This window comes from Alligator mississippiensis, chromosome 3 (genome assembly GCF_030867095.1).
Source record: "Alligator mississippiensis isolate rAllMis1 chromosome 3, rAllMis1, whole genome shotgun sequence".
NCBI lineage: Eukaryota > Metazoa > Chordata > Crocodylia > Alligatoridae > Alligator > Alligator mississippiensis.
This window is the reverse complement of record NC_081826.1, coordinates 48,118,743-48,133,474: the sequence shown is the minus strand read 5'-3', so window position 1 is coordinate 48,133,474 and position 14,732 is coordinate 48,118,743. Positions and strand designations below refer to the sequence as shown.

General features: G+C 45.6%; 1 protein-coding gene across 2 annotated transcripts in view; it reads right to left on the bottom strand.

Moving 5' to 3' along the window:
* MMP16 (matrix metallopeptidase 16) overlaps positions 1 to 14,732 on the bottom strand; it is a 326,417-nt gene that overhangs the window by 231,474 nt on the left and 80,211 nt on the right. Inside the window, exon 2 of one of the 2 annotated variants that reach the window (XM_019486726.2) lies at positions 12,407 to 12,520. The exons of the other annotated variant lie outside the window; for it this stretch is intronic. Coding sequence (XP_019342271.1) covers positions 12,407 to 12,463 — 57 coding nt within the window. The 5' untranslated portion in view covers positions 12,464 to 12,520. The remainder of the gene's footprint in view (positions 1 to 12,406; positions 12,521 to 14,732) is intronic. 2 annotated transcript variants of the gene reach the window in all.

The following is a 14,732-nucleotide window of genomic DNA, read 5'->3' as shown; positions in this document are numbered from 1 at the left end:
GGATATAAGCACGGCTAATCAGTCGTGGTGGTGGTTTCGCCGCTCGTGTTCCTTCCTGTTCTTCGGGCTCTGCAGAAGGTAAGTGGGGCTTTCTTTTTGCTTTGGCCTGGGGTCTTTCTGTAACTCCAGCTCCCCTGGGACACATCCCACGATCACCTCTTGGCAAAACTGGCCAACTGCAGCCTCTGGTCCACCACGATCCACTGGCTGGGGAATTGGCTCTGGGGTCGGACCCAGAAGGTGGTGGTTGACAGAAGTCAATCGTCATGGTGCCCTGTGACCAGTGGGGTCCCCCAAGACTCTTTCCTTGGACCTATATTGTTCAACATCTTCATTAATGATGTGGACATTGGAGTCAGAAGAGGACTGGCCAAGTTCACCAATGATACCAAACTCTGGGGTAAAGCATCCACACCTGAGAACCGGAGGGCAATTCAGGCTGACCCTGACAGACTCAAGAAATGCGCAGGTGAGAAACTGATGGTGTTTAACACCGAAAAATGCAAGATTCTCCACCTTGGGAGGAAAAACCTGCAGCATCCTCATAGGCTTGGCAGTGCTACGCTGGTTAGCACTACGGATGAAAGCGACTTGGGGGTCATCATTGACCACAAGATGAATATGAGCCATCAGTGTGATGCTGCGGCTAGTAAAGCAAGCAAAACGCTGGCTTGCATCCATAGATGCTTCTCAAGCAAATCCCAGGACGTCATTCTCCCATTGTACTCAGCCTTGGTGAGGCCACAGCTGGAGTACTACGTCCAGTTTTGGGCTCCTCAATTCAAAAAGGATGTGGAGAAGCTTGAGAGAGTGCAGAGGAGAGCCACACACATGATCAGAGGTCAGGAAAACAGACCTTATGATGACAGGCTGAGAGCTATGGGACTCTTTAGCCTGGAAAAGCGCAGGCTCAGGGCGATCTGATGACCTCCTATAAGTTATCAGGGGTGTTCACCAGGATCTGGGGGGACGATTGTTCACCAGAGCGCCCCAAGGGATGACAAGGTTGAACAGTTATAAACTCCAGCAAGACCATTTCAGGCTGGACATAAGGAAGAATTTCTTCACTGTCCAATCCCCCAAGGTCTGGAATAGCCTGCCACCAGAGGTGGTTCATGCATCTACATTGAACACCTTCAAGAGAAATTTGTCTATGAAATCTATGAAATTTGAAATGAAATATTTGATTAGGAAAAAATTTAAATACAGCACATTTAATATGGTTTAAATATTATATTCAAACAAATTCAAAGCTTCATGTGGAAAGAAATTCTTTTTATTGGAATACTTGTAAAAAAAGTAAAGACAATACACAATAGCATGTACTTCACTTGCATTGTTTGTTTAAATATAAAGAAAAAAAATGAAGGCACTGAAAACTGTTGACACACTAATCTTAGCACACACAAAGAAACGTACATGATATTCCATGCTTTGGTTTTGATTTAACCTGCACAGCCAATTAGGTGAATTCAAAACTTGATTTTTGGTTTAGATTATTATGTGAGTGTTTTTACCCTCTTGTTTCAATAAAACATAGATGTGATACCTAGGATTAGGTGATACCTAGGATTCCTAGGAAGTGTGCGTCTCACACACAGCCTAGGTATAATCACCTGAAAAACATTAATTACAACTTTTTGAAACTGCTATGCTTGCTTAATATTGTATTGGCCTCTGTTCATTGTTACTAATGAATTTTATGAAACAATGAATTTCTAGAAATGGAAAACTTCCCACAGAAAAATAAAGCAATGGAAAATTTTCTGCCCCACATCTTTGATTACAATACCTTATTTTAAAACAAATACTGGACTAGACAATCAGGTATTATAAACTGTTGAGGAGTATGAAAAATTACAGCTTCTGAGGATCTAAGAGCATCTTCTATTTCCTGCAATGTACACAATGTCCTATATGCTGTACAGACATAGAAAAGGCATAGTCTGTGCCCCAGAGTGCCAATATTTTAGAAAGACAGAGGGAAGGGAGTTGGAAATGGTGGGGAGGGGGAACCTAAGGTTGCCAAAGTGATGACTGGTCACATCCTAATATTAATAATAATGTTAGTGACAAAATGTAATTTTTTTTTAAATATGCAATATTTAGAGACCATTACATGTATTCCTACAGCCACACTGTTAGAGGCTAAGTACACAGTACACGCATTGAAGAAGCCCAAGGTGGAAACGCTTTAACTTTTGTGCTTTGCTCTAAGCACCCACAGTTAGGTCAGGAGGAAGCAAAACACACCTTGCTCTTGTCAGGGGGCAGTGGAGACTGAACCTAGCAGGTGCGGGGTGGAGGGGCTCTCACATGCCTCCTCACGTGCCCCTCAAGCTCCCCAGGCTGCTGAAGGCTCCCAAGTGGAGCCAAATGGACAAACCACCCAACTGGCTGTGCCACACATACAGGGAAACCAGGCATCCTGAACCCACACACATAAACAGAACTCAGGCATCTGAGACGGACACGGACACACACACACACACACACACACACACACACACACACAGAGGCATCTGAAGCACAACTAGGCCACTGACTTCAACATGGCTGATATGGATGATGCCCGCCTCTTGCACAACTCCCCACTCCCTGGGGTAATGGCAAATGGATGCTACACTTCTGGGATCCCTGATTTTGTCATCAGCGTAGTCACTGTCCTCCTGAATCTTTGTCAGGGGCCTGGCCTTCCCCCTCCTGCCCTGACTCATGAGGCCCAATGGGGGTAGTGGTAGTGCCAGAAGGAGCACTTGGACTATGGACCAGGCCTAACACTGAGAGCACGTGCAGTGTAGGGATGGGAAAGAGGGTAAACCTCCTGCTGATGTGTGTGGCCCTGGACCTGGGCTTGCACCCTGGCAAACTGTCCAGATCTGTGAAGCCTTAACCAACTGCCTCCCCATGTCACCAGGAAGCCTCCCTTAATTAGTAGGGTCAAATGACTTTGAGTGCCCCCACCCTAGCACTGGGCTGAGGGTCTCCTGCCCCAAGCTCCTCTGCCCTGCATCACGGGCAGCACTGCCCACAACCCAGACTGCCTGGGCACTGTTCCCCTTCCCTTCTCTCTCGCCAACCCCTCCCAGGGGCACAGACCTGGCTGCAGGGGAATGCGGCGCAAGGAAAGGATATCCCTCAGTTTAAAATGTTGTGGTTGCCAAACTCCTCCTCTGTTTAATAAAGAAAACCTGTTGACCACTGCCCGTGTCTCAGCCTGATCCGTCCTCATAATTGATACAAAACAGCAAACCCTTGGAGGGGGCAGCATTTGAGGGGAGGGTTGACAATGGGGCAACAGAACCTAGAAGGGGGTCTGGAGTCAGGGAAACACCCAGGCCCTGAATTAAACAAACATGAAAACTTGGAGGGGGCTTTTGACCTGGCACCCTACTTTAGAGGGCTCTAGAGTCAAGACCATCAACTCTGCCATGTAGGAGCTGGATAGTTGCATGACCCAATGTCTATCTGAGAGAGCCACAGGCTAGGAGATATCACTGCAGTGGGTGCTGAAGTCTGCTGGCCCTCCCCCATCCCTTGGCTTCCATGGCTATGTCTCCCCCTTTAAGGATCCAGACCCCTCATCGATACCTGGGGCTTATGTCAGGCAGCTGGCCCAAGCTAGGGGGGCTGACTATTCTCTCCAAGGCTGCACCACTGAGTGGGATCTGGGTCACAAGTGGGCCACAGGGAGTGGAAGAGCTCCCCACACAGGTCTCCTGGCAGGGGTAAACAAGCTGGTACCTCTGGGCTCTGCTGCAGAGGCTGCCATGGCCTGCCCATGGGTGTCCTGCACTCCTTTGGGACTGGCCTGGACCTCCTTGGGAGGCCTACACCTAAGGGCAACTGCCAGTGGTTTGGAGCATGTATATTAACTCCCTATCCTGGTGCTGTGAATTTCTCAGCTCCACAATGCTGCGGGTTGTCTCCTCCAAACAGCAGGAGGCCATCTGGAGTCCCCAGTCTTGAGACTTGGCAGCCTAGGTGTAAGCACCCCCAGCCTGTTCATTTCTCCTGTATATGACGCAATTCACTCTCAAATCCCCTGGCGCCAGGAGTCCATGGTGTACAGCCTGAGCTCAGGGGCTGTGACCACAAGTTGTAAAGTCTCTTCTTCATTTAGCTGGCATCTCATCTCGTACATCTTTCATTTGCTCAGCAGGTGTTCAGCCACCTGTCCTGGACTCGCCATGTTGTCCACCACAAGCTGACCTTCCATACACATATGTGGAGTATCTGCACACAAGGGGGAAGGGCTGCTTAGCTTGCAAGAGTTGGGGGCAGGGGGAGGTCTGGATCTGGGATGGGCCCACAATCACAGGAGGGGAGTTAGGGGTTGCTCTAAGGGGTCAATACAGTGAGCACTTGCACCACGAGAATCAGAATTAGCTGGTGCCCACTGGATTTCACCCATGGATCCAGGGCTGGAAAGAGGCCTGGGCAAACCAGGTGGTCACCCAGAACCCAGACAGAAAGGGGGCCCCAAAATGGTGAAAATAATAATTATTATTATCATCATCTCTGGCAAAGGGGGGCCTGATATTAAAAGTTTGCCCGGGGCCACCAGGAGTCTAGGTACAGTGCTGCCTAGTTCAGACCAGACAGAAGTGGGGAAAAGTGCTGTTGGGCTGCTTGCCAGTGCCGAGTGCCTGAGATAACAGTTCCCACACGGGAAACCTTCCATCACGAGTCCATTTCCAGGAGTGGGAGGAAGAGAGGTCTGAGGTTTTTTGGCATCATTCCTTCAGTGGTTATGAGTCATATCTCCTGTCCCTGACCTGGTAGTGGTCTCTGCCAAAACTGCTGTTTACCCTTTTGCCTGCTGACCTCAATAAATACTATCCATGTCTTTCTGTAAGTACTTTGGGGGGAAGGGGAGCTGTTTACACTCAAGCACTTGAGGTATCTTGCTTAGGCCTGAATCCCTCACAAAGCATAGCATGCCGCAACAGAAATTTCAAGGTGTTAGTTAGGCAGATTTATGATCCCACTGAAGGGGACATGCTCTCTTAAGTGCCTAAGGGGGAGGGGGAGGCTTCAGAAGGGTAGGGCAGGTGTGTGGGGAAAGCAGGATGATTCACCCTACCTTTACACCCCAGCATTCCCCTCTCTGGACCTAACCCTTTTGTGGGCTTGTCAGTCATAATGGCCTAAGACAGGGCTATGACTGCAGTGGGTGGCCTGTGGCGACCTCAGCTCCCCTTGCTGCCCCCTCCTTCCCCCTGTTTTCCTCCCCCAGGGCTCCACATTTCCTCCAGGACCTGAGTCCCTGTCACAGTCACGTGGAGCCGAGGCAAACTTTACCATCATGAGTTACACAGTGTCCTCATACATGGCCTGATTCATCAGGACAAATGTCAGGAGGAGTGGTGACAAGTCTTGTGGGTCGTGCCAGCACAGAGTATACTGTGGTGGTACTGGAGAGCCTGGTATGCGCTCTACACCTCTGGGAGGAGTGCAAAGATGTGTGATTGGAGTTACTCCAGAACATCCATGGCCCCAGGTAGGGAATGGTGTCCAGGGGTCTTCCTGTGCTGCCTCCTCTGGTGGGGTACCTGGAGGATCTCCTCTGGAACACCCCTGGTCCCATGGGCATGGGGGGTGCTTTCTGCCCTGTTCTTGGTGAAGAAATTGGACAGGTCCTTATAGAAGGGCATGCTCTGCCTGTGGCCCAAAGCTATTTGTAGCATCAAGCATGCAGTAATAATGACTCCTATTACTGTGGTCTTGGCAAGGCACTGCTCCCAGTCTCTGTTGTGGCCCCATGCATGCATCTGCTGGGCAAGACATCTCTGATTTGATGAAGACATCTCTGATTCAATGCCCAATATTCTCCTCACCCCAGATGGCCATGAGATCTCTTATTTCCCCAAAGTGCTGCTCACGTTCCTGGGCTTGGCTGTTGGCTGGCAGATGGGACGGGTTCATCCGTGGTCTGGCTGTAAGGGGGTGGATGGAAGGCTGGAAGGATGAGTGGATAGATGGATGAATGCAAGCAGTGGCAGACACATGAGGGTGCAGTTCGTAGTTTGTGGTTCTCACACACTTCAGAAACTGGGGGCTCCTGCTCCCACATCACCTACCCTCTAGTGCTCAGGTCACTTCCACAATCTCAAAGTGTCCAAGGGTTTTTAGCTGATGCCCCATGATTCTAGCAATGTCAAGCACCCTGCCTAGGGTGTAACAAATAGTGCAATGGACTTGGGGGGGGGAGGGGGGGGTAGTAGGGCATTAAGTGTGTCATGCAGTCCTTCAGTCATATGCAAGTTATTGAAATGTAGCAATACTTTAAGACCATGTAGGGCATGGATCCTTGAATTTACACCCCTAAGACTTGGCTTCCTAATTTAAACCCACACACATAATTGGCTCTTATTCCTGTTTTCTTTACAGGTATATAGAGCTCAGCAACTTCACCCGATAAGTTTTAGTTGGCTTCATCTACTCCTGAATGTGCTGTCTTCTCTCTCTCCTTTCCCACAAAATGTAGAATTTTTGAATAATTGTAACTACTCTTAATGATTACCCAGATGGGATGTGACTTTCCCCATCTCAGGCAATTTCTCTAATTCATTGCTAGGAGACAAAACAAAAGATGGCTAGAAATGTACCTTATAGAGAAAATAGTACAGTACAAAGACCCAGCCCCGCTTCAGTTGAAATCAGGGGAAAATTACCCCAATGTCACATTTAAGTATTACTACATTTCAGTAACCTGCATATGACTGAAGGACTGTGTGACAAACTTAACACCCCACCCTCCACCCCTCGAGTTCACTGCACTAGCCAATAGACCACTTCAGAAAAAACACAATGAGCATGTTGCTGTCCTTAGTATAAACAAACAATGTTTTTGCAAACCTTCAAACAATTTCTTGGTAAAGAGCATATTGTCCTCCCTGCAGGTAGCAGCTCCACTGCCTGTCCTGCAGAAACACACTGCCTCCTATTGACCAGTAATGTTAGGGCAACAGGAAACTAGGCAATTAAAAAAGTACTGATGGAATGTGGACATAGCACCGAATACCTGGTGATGTTATGTCATCCTTTCTGGACACGATCCAGCACCTGACTGCCTCCCCATTCACGAGGACTTCACGAGGGTGACCCCATTCGCCCCTGGCTTTCAAAATTCTGTACAGATTTTAGGGAATCTACTGGGTTTACAAAGGGAAATAAAATTACTGCTTCTTTTGCAGGCAGCAAATTAGGAAGCCGGAGAAAGAGTTTCCTTTCCTCCCATTAAAGAATCCACATTCTTCTGTGATTTAAATATATATATATATATATATAAAATGGTGTTTCATTTTAATCCCAGAAAAATGTGGATTTGGGGTTACATTTTTAACTGAAATAGGGGATTTTTTTTTTTTTAATCAGAGAAATCCAGGATCCCTGGTAATGATACAAATGGGGTAACCATCATGTCCACCTTTGAGATTCCAGCCTAAACTATCAGCTTTCTATTTATAGCTGGATCATCTGACGGGCATTCCACAGAAGGGCAGAGAAAGGTTGAAACTCATGCCTTCAGAGCTTTACCAAGGTGCCTCAACCATTACACCACTGAGCCCTATCAGGAAACCATCTTTCTGCCTAATTTGCCTACTATTCTCTTACTGGCTTTAACTGAAGAAAAAGCTGTCTTTCAAATGTTTCTCTCTCTGGAAACTGTGTGTGTGGAAACATGAATAAGGCATACGTTTATAAAAGGTTGTGCAAAGAATCTAAAAGGTTCAGAAATGTAATAAAATCTTCTCAGCAATTTAGTTGTTCCACTGGGAACCTGGAGTTGACTCAAACTATTTCATTTGTCCTAGTGATGCAGTTTCCAGCATTTACTGAACTTGAGTCCATTTTTAAACTATATGTACTTGACTCAGCGGTCAGTTACAGATAGAAAAGTATATCCTTTTCAAATGGTAAATCTTACAGTAATAGCCTTAGCAACCCGGTATTGTAGGATTAAACTTCTTCAGTAGCTCATCAGCCAGAGTTTAGCCCAGTCAAGTTAAATTAAGGTCAGAGGTTCAACTATAGCTGCCTTTAAGCTGATGAGTTCTGGGATAAGAGGAGCTAGTTCTATATTGCTGTAACACGGCTGGAGATTGTGTAAAGAAAAAAGGATGTTATCATTTTAGTTTCTTTCAGTCTACAGCAAAGGTTATGGAAATAGCTTCTCTCATTCCACTGAAAATTGATCTAAAAAAGAAATTTGCCTGTTCTGAGATTTAATTCCATATCAGTCTTCTAATTTACCAATGACACGTATGTTGCAACATCTATTTTTAGAGTCGTTACTCCGTAATTTTAGGCAACTCCTAGAGGTCTTCATCCCTAGATTGTTTGTACATTAACACCTGAAACTGGTTTTAAGCACTCGTTATGCAGTTTAAAGTTTCACCACTCCAGGGTAAGATTATTTTTGATCTGTGCTACCCAGTTCATGTTACACTAAGTAGGGGTGGAGACTTCTTTTGGCTAAAGGGTTGCTTAATAAGTCTTGGTGATCTGTCAAGGGCTGCAAGAGTAGCCCTGCCCCTTGATAAGTGCCCCATCCCCAGTTGCCATCCTTGGATTAGAAGACCTACCCCCTAACCACTGACCTTTGCCACTGGAAGTCCCTCCCCTTGCCCCCAGATATATTCCTTTTTGGGAGGAAGGGGGGTTGCCATCTTGGAACCAGAAAAAAACAAATCATATACAAAAAATCAAATGTCTAGTGTAACATATTTTATTTAAAAAAATAGTTTTGTTTTGATTTATATGAGTTTATGTAATGTATCTAGAGGCAATTGTATAATAGCTCAAAAAAAGTCTTACTTTTGTATATTGTTTGGGGAGGGTGCGAGGGGTACATGGGGTGTGTTTGGGGGCTGGGTTTGCGTGTGGGTGGGTGTGAGATTTATGGGGGAGTGCCGGGAGGGTCTGTGTGTGTGGGTATGGCGGGGTGTGGGGTGGATATGTAAAGGGCCCCCCATATACCACCCCCCATGGTGCAGAGCCCCTACTGCCAGCAACATCAGCAACAAGTGAGCCTTCGGGGCACTCATGGGCTGCAGCTCTGGCCAAGTCCCAGGAGCTGCACATGGCAGCAGCGAACGGGGTCAGGCTGGCGAGCTCCATGGCACAGGGCTGCCCATAGTTCGCATGCAACTCCCAGGATTTAGCCAGGGCAGCTGGGGTTAGGGCCAAACTGGTCCATCTCCATCTCATGGGGCTCCCCACCATTCTTAGCCAAGTCCCAGGAGCTGCATGTGAGCCACAGGGAGCCCCATGTAATGAACCGGGGCCAGCTCCACACTCCTGGCAACCCAGACCCCCGGATCAGCATGCAGGACCGAGGCAGGGCAGGCTGCCACTGCAGGCTGGAGCAGGGGCTGCGCTGGGCTCTTCCCGGTGGGGGCTGAGCCAGGCTGTGCTCAGGGTGGGTGGTGGTGGCGGTGCTGGGCTATGGTGGGGGGGGCTGCAGCCACCCCCAAATTCACCGTACCCCCCCCAATCCCCTCTCCCAGCACCTGCCCCAGCCCCTCTGTAAGCCACACTCCCTCCCTCACCACGGGGGCCTCAATCTGCCCCCCCATGCCTCTTCACTTCCTCCACAACAGACTTACCAGCTAGATGCAGCTCTCCAAGCTGCTTGGCTGTGCTCCTCGCTGCCTAAGTGCTGCACTGCAGCTGCACGCATGCACGGGGCATTTATCAGCCACATCAGGCAAAAAAAGCCGATTTCCAATACAGTTAATTTTCTTTATATCAGTGCCAATCCAATATCTAATCGATGTATTCGTGCACCACTACCCAACACCCCAGATCGCAGCCACGGACGCAGACTGAAAAAGGTTAACCTGCCTGCCCAGCCACCACTGCTGTTTCCCTCTAAGCTTTCTGTGTGGGCTCAGCCACAAAAAGTAGGGGTGCACCAATATATCTTTTTGAGGCCGATACCAATGGTCATTTATTAACAAGCCATATCATCTGATACTGATCCGATTGCTGAGATGCAGCCCAGCAGCCTGGAGAGCAGCATCCGGCTAATAAGTCTGTTGGGGGTAAAGGGGCAGGAGGAGGGAAGGAAAGTGGGCCCTCTCACCAGGCCTTCCTGTGCTCAGGTCAGGTGGTGGCAGCGCTGGGAGCAGGGAGTACAGAGGGAGCAACCCCTCCTTGCTGGGAAGAGCCTGGCACCACCCCCGGCCCCAGCCCGCATTGGCAGCCTGCCCCTGACCCGTGTGCAAATCCAGGGGGCATGATTGCTGTGGCTGCACACATGCATGTGGCATTTGTCAGCGGCATTATCAGCCACATCAGCCTTAAAAAAAAAGTTTATTGCCAATAATGTCAATTTTCCTTTCATCAGTACCAATATGATATAGATCAATGTATCAGTGCACCTCTACCAAAAAGTGGTAGCCCCACAGCTGCAGCTGGCCAGGCAAGTTAACTCTTTCCTGCCTGTTCCCCTGGAACAGACAGCCAGGCAGCTCCAAGTACATGGGGGTGGGGAGTTAAGAGAGAACCCCAAGGGACGGAGGATCCCCAGGGGGAGGGTGAAAGTGGGGGAGCCCAGAATGGGAAGCAAGGGATGCCTACCTTTCAGTCTTCTGGGCCTCTGCTGGCCTGAGCACATGACTGCTTCAAACTCAGCCTAGCACTAACACCCATTAACATTTATGCAGCTTATAGTCTAACAAGGCCCTTTGAGGTTTACTTTGTCCACTAATTTCTCTGACACAGTGGCTTCAGCTATTTTGTCACAGCTACATGAGGTAACTGCAGAAAATGCAACATCCCAAATTATCATCAAAATGTCATCGTTGGGAAAGCTTTTGCAAAAGGAGAATGAAAGAAGTAGCTAATGGAAGCTAAAGACATGAAAGAATGAGATAGCAAGGAATAGGAAGGATAATATGTGACATGGGAAAAAGGGATCACAGAACACAATGGGAAGGAAATTTGGATATGCACAGGGCAAATGAAGGCACACGAGCAGATTGGAGAATAGCTGTGATGACAGAGGGTGGGATGTCCCAGGAGGGCAAAGATTCTGTTAAAAAAAAGCAGTAAGTTGAGAAAGCATGTGAAAATACAGGAAGAAAAAATGGAGAGCAGGAAAGAAAAGGAGAACTAAAATAGGATGCCACTGTGAGCCTATTTATATTTTTGGACAAGTTTGCTTTTGTCTGCATTTTCAACTCTGACTCACTGGTAGAAAAGCAAAAGCTCCAAGCCTTTGGCTGGAGAGAATATAAAACCCCTTTCCCAGATCTTTGACATGAAAGATAACCTTCACTGACAAATAAGTTGGTTGACTTCTGTTGGCATATTAAGGGAGCTAAAGGAGAACACTAGTAATTAGAGAGGGAGGTAGAACCAAAATTATATCCGCTGCTCTAGGAAATAACTACCCTTCTCACAAGCAAAAATTTGCTCCCATTGCAAGAAATGCCACCTAAAGTACACTTCAAAACTTAGGAATTTAACTATACAGTAATAATTGCATGTTCAAGTAACTGATGAAAACAACTACTAAAAATTGTTATAGTGTTTTGAGAATTATTTGCTATGCTTTCCCCTTCCAGAAATCTCAGCAGGCCTGGCACATATGACAAAGCAGAATACCTGTCATTTTTTATGTGATGAATGAAATTAAGCAAAACCCTATTTTTTTTAAATGACAAGGTTAATTAAATAGTATTTTCCTCCTTCATCAGCCATGGTCATGAGAATGAGAGATGTTTATAGAGACAGGAAGACGTTTAGGACTTTGTAAACTATCCAAAGCAGATAGATAGCTCATCATAACTTTTTGACAATGTGCTCAAGCCATTACAACTATCAGGGTGTTGGAAAAAAGCAAATGCAGCAAAACCAAGAATATTTTAAGCAAACTATTTTTGTCTCCATACTTACAAAAATCCTGACTAGTAATCATATTCTGAACAATCAAAAATAAACACGGACAGTTAATTCTGGAAGACTCAAACAATCAAACAGAGAAGAGCTATCCAACAGGATTAAATAAAATTCTGCAGCTGCAGTCATTTATATTGTGCTAGTACAGGACTTTCAAGATGCAGACATAGGAAATGAAAAGTGCAGTAACACTCAAACATAAAAGCTCAATATACAATCAGAGTGTGGAATGAAAATACACTATTTAGAAACAGACACTGTTATTTTCTGCTGCTAAAACTCACATACATTTTAGATCTTAATGGATCTACATGAAAAAAATAGCTCAGAGTCTCTTAATGAGAGAATTTTCTAAAATCAATAAGTAATCTGACCAGCTAAAATAATAATACATTTTAAATAAAGGATTACTCAGGTTATGCTAGCCAGCTTTTACATTCACTCAAAGAAATATAAAATACAGGAGGCAGTGTCAGCTAAGAGTTTAGCTTACCACAGGCCATGTGGAAGGATGTCCCAATAGATTCTGCATCCTGTACTGGCATGGCATCTGCTGTACATAGTAACACTTTATCTGATGTAATAAGGCCTTCTGCTCTCAGCCACTCTAAGTCATAAAACAAATGATTAAGTGATTTCACCATAAGCAACCTCATGATACACTGAAAGGGTGGGATGAATATAATGGACTTATTGCAAAACATGCCAGTTGCCTTGTAATACAATGTATCAGGAGATATCTTTGAAGTAATCTTTTTGCTGCAAGTATATAGTATTTTACCAGTTTCAGAGACTTTTAAAATTTGTAAACTGGTTTGGTGAGTGGAGACTTATGAAACATGTTATACTATATTTTTTGTTTATAACAAGCACGCATTACCCAACCTACGTTTTACTCCAATTAAAACATAGTTAAAATCACTGCAACTCCATGCTGCGGTGGCATCCAAACCAGTCTCTAAAATTGCTTCTGTTTTTTAAAATGGAATAATGTAAAATAATCCCAAAATATTCCCAGTCTGCTCATAAACAATGCCCTCCTTCACAACAAGCCTTCATTAAACAAAATCTATGAGAGAGAGAGAGACAGACAGAGAGAGAAAGAGAGAGAGAGAGAGCGGGTCTTTGAAGATAATCAAGCCCAGGCCATAGAAAGCAATGAAGAGGTTTCATTCTCCAAAATAACCCTTCAGTGGTTCATTTGTACCCCACCATTCTTCCCGCAAAATACATGTTACCAATAATTTTAGTGAAAGTGTTGCAAATGATAGCAACTACTGGGAGAACACAGTGAGAAAAAGTTGACCTTCATCCATGTCTCTAGGTCAGTTAGCCACCAGATAAGGTACCATTCACATGAAACAAAGCCAAACATCTGAATTCCTTTTCAGTGTCTCAGTAAATCAGTAAACTCCAAAACAAAACGTGCAAAATTCTGTGGTAGCAAAACAGACTGCCAATGAAAGGACCAATGTCAAAAGGAGCAGGGATTCATGGACAAATAGAATCCTGCAAAAAAACAAAATCACCTGATTTCTCTGTTTAAAATGGCTGACAATAGACACCCAATCTAAACATTTGGCTGCACTAGCCATGTAGGATACTGAGTCCATCTTGCAGTTTCCAGGCTGCAGTCTGATGGGGGCTCTTAGAAGTTCCAAAAGAAACAAAAGCCAAAACTCAATCAGTAAAGAAAGAACCTCTTGTGCCTCTTCTGTACAACCACATATCTACAAACCGATCCAATTCTCTTCAATACATTCAGCCAAGCTTCTAAATAAATAGCCCGACTAGCTCTAGATGTGAAAGAGTTTTACTTTTCTTTGAAAACTGTTCTATTCTTTATCAGGAAGAAATCAAGTTCTTTCAAAGTTTGTCACAAAACACAGAAAAAAAGAAAAATGACCCAACTTGCTGCAGCTATGTTTAGCTCCACTATGCATAAATAGTTAAATATTCATTTTGTCAAAGAAAAATGACTCAGACAACTGGCTATACCTTCACATGGGGTAAGGAAGACCCAAGTTCATGTCCATATCCTGAATTAGGCAGGGTAGGGATTGAACTTGAATTTCCTACACCTTAGGACAAATGGCATTTTCCAATACAAAATATTCTTCAAAATAATTCCTGACCAGCTGTAACGCTGCCTCTTGCTTTGCTAAAAGTGAAGCCATAAGGCCAACTATGTAGTAAAATGCCTTCAAAGAGCTCTGTGAAAACAAGGACTTCCATATATTACTTTATTAATGGCTAACATAAAAAGATGGTGATATCAGCAATTACTGACAGAGTTGTCCAAGGGCTGAACAATACTGAATCAATGAAATCTGTCCTCTGCCTCTATGAAACTCGGTAACTAACTCAAATGAGCTGGTCAGCCATATTCCCCGACAGCAGCCAAGGGTCAGGCGATAGACAGGGAGTGGGTTATCTGGCCTCTGGGGCTTCTTCTGGTCCACACAACCCACCTTCAGATGTGAGCTGAGGGGCTTGACATTTATCCCACCCCCTTTCCTGTTGCTGAATAATGACAAAATGGAAAATCGGGGAGAGGGGGAGTTGGGAAGCAGCACTAACTCCTTGGATGCTGGCCCACATTGCCACAGTAGCTCTGGTAACCATGGCAACAAGCCCCACAGGCCGGATCCACAGGTGGATCGTCCAGACCTTAAGAAGCCTCATGGATCGGACAACTTACCAAGGTTATATACTTGATGCTCCTGCAATACAAGATCTATATCTTACTAAACGTAACTGAACATTTTAAGGGTTTGTTCGGAATGTCACATGTTCTCTGTCCTTTTCTGATATATGAG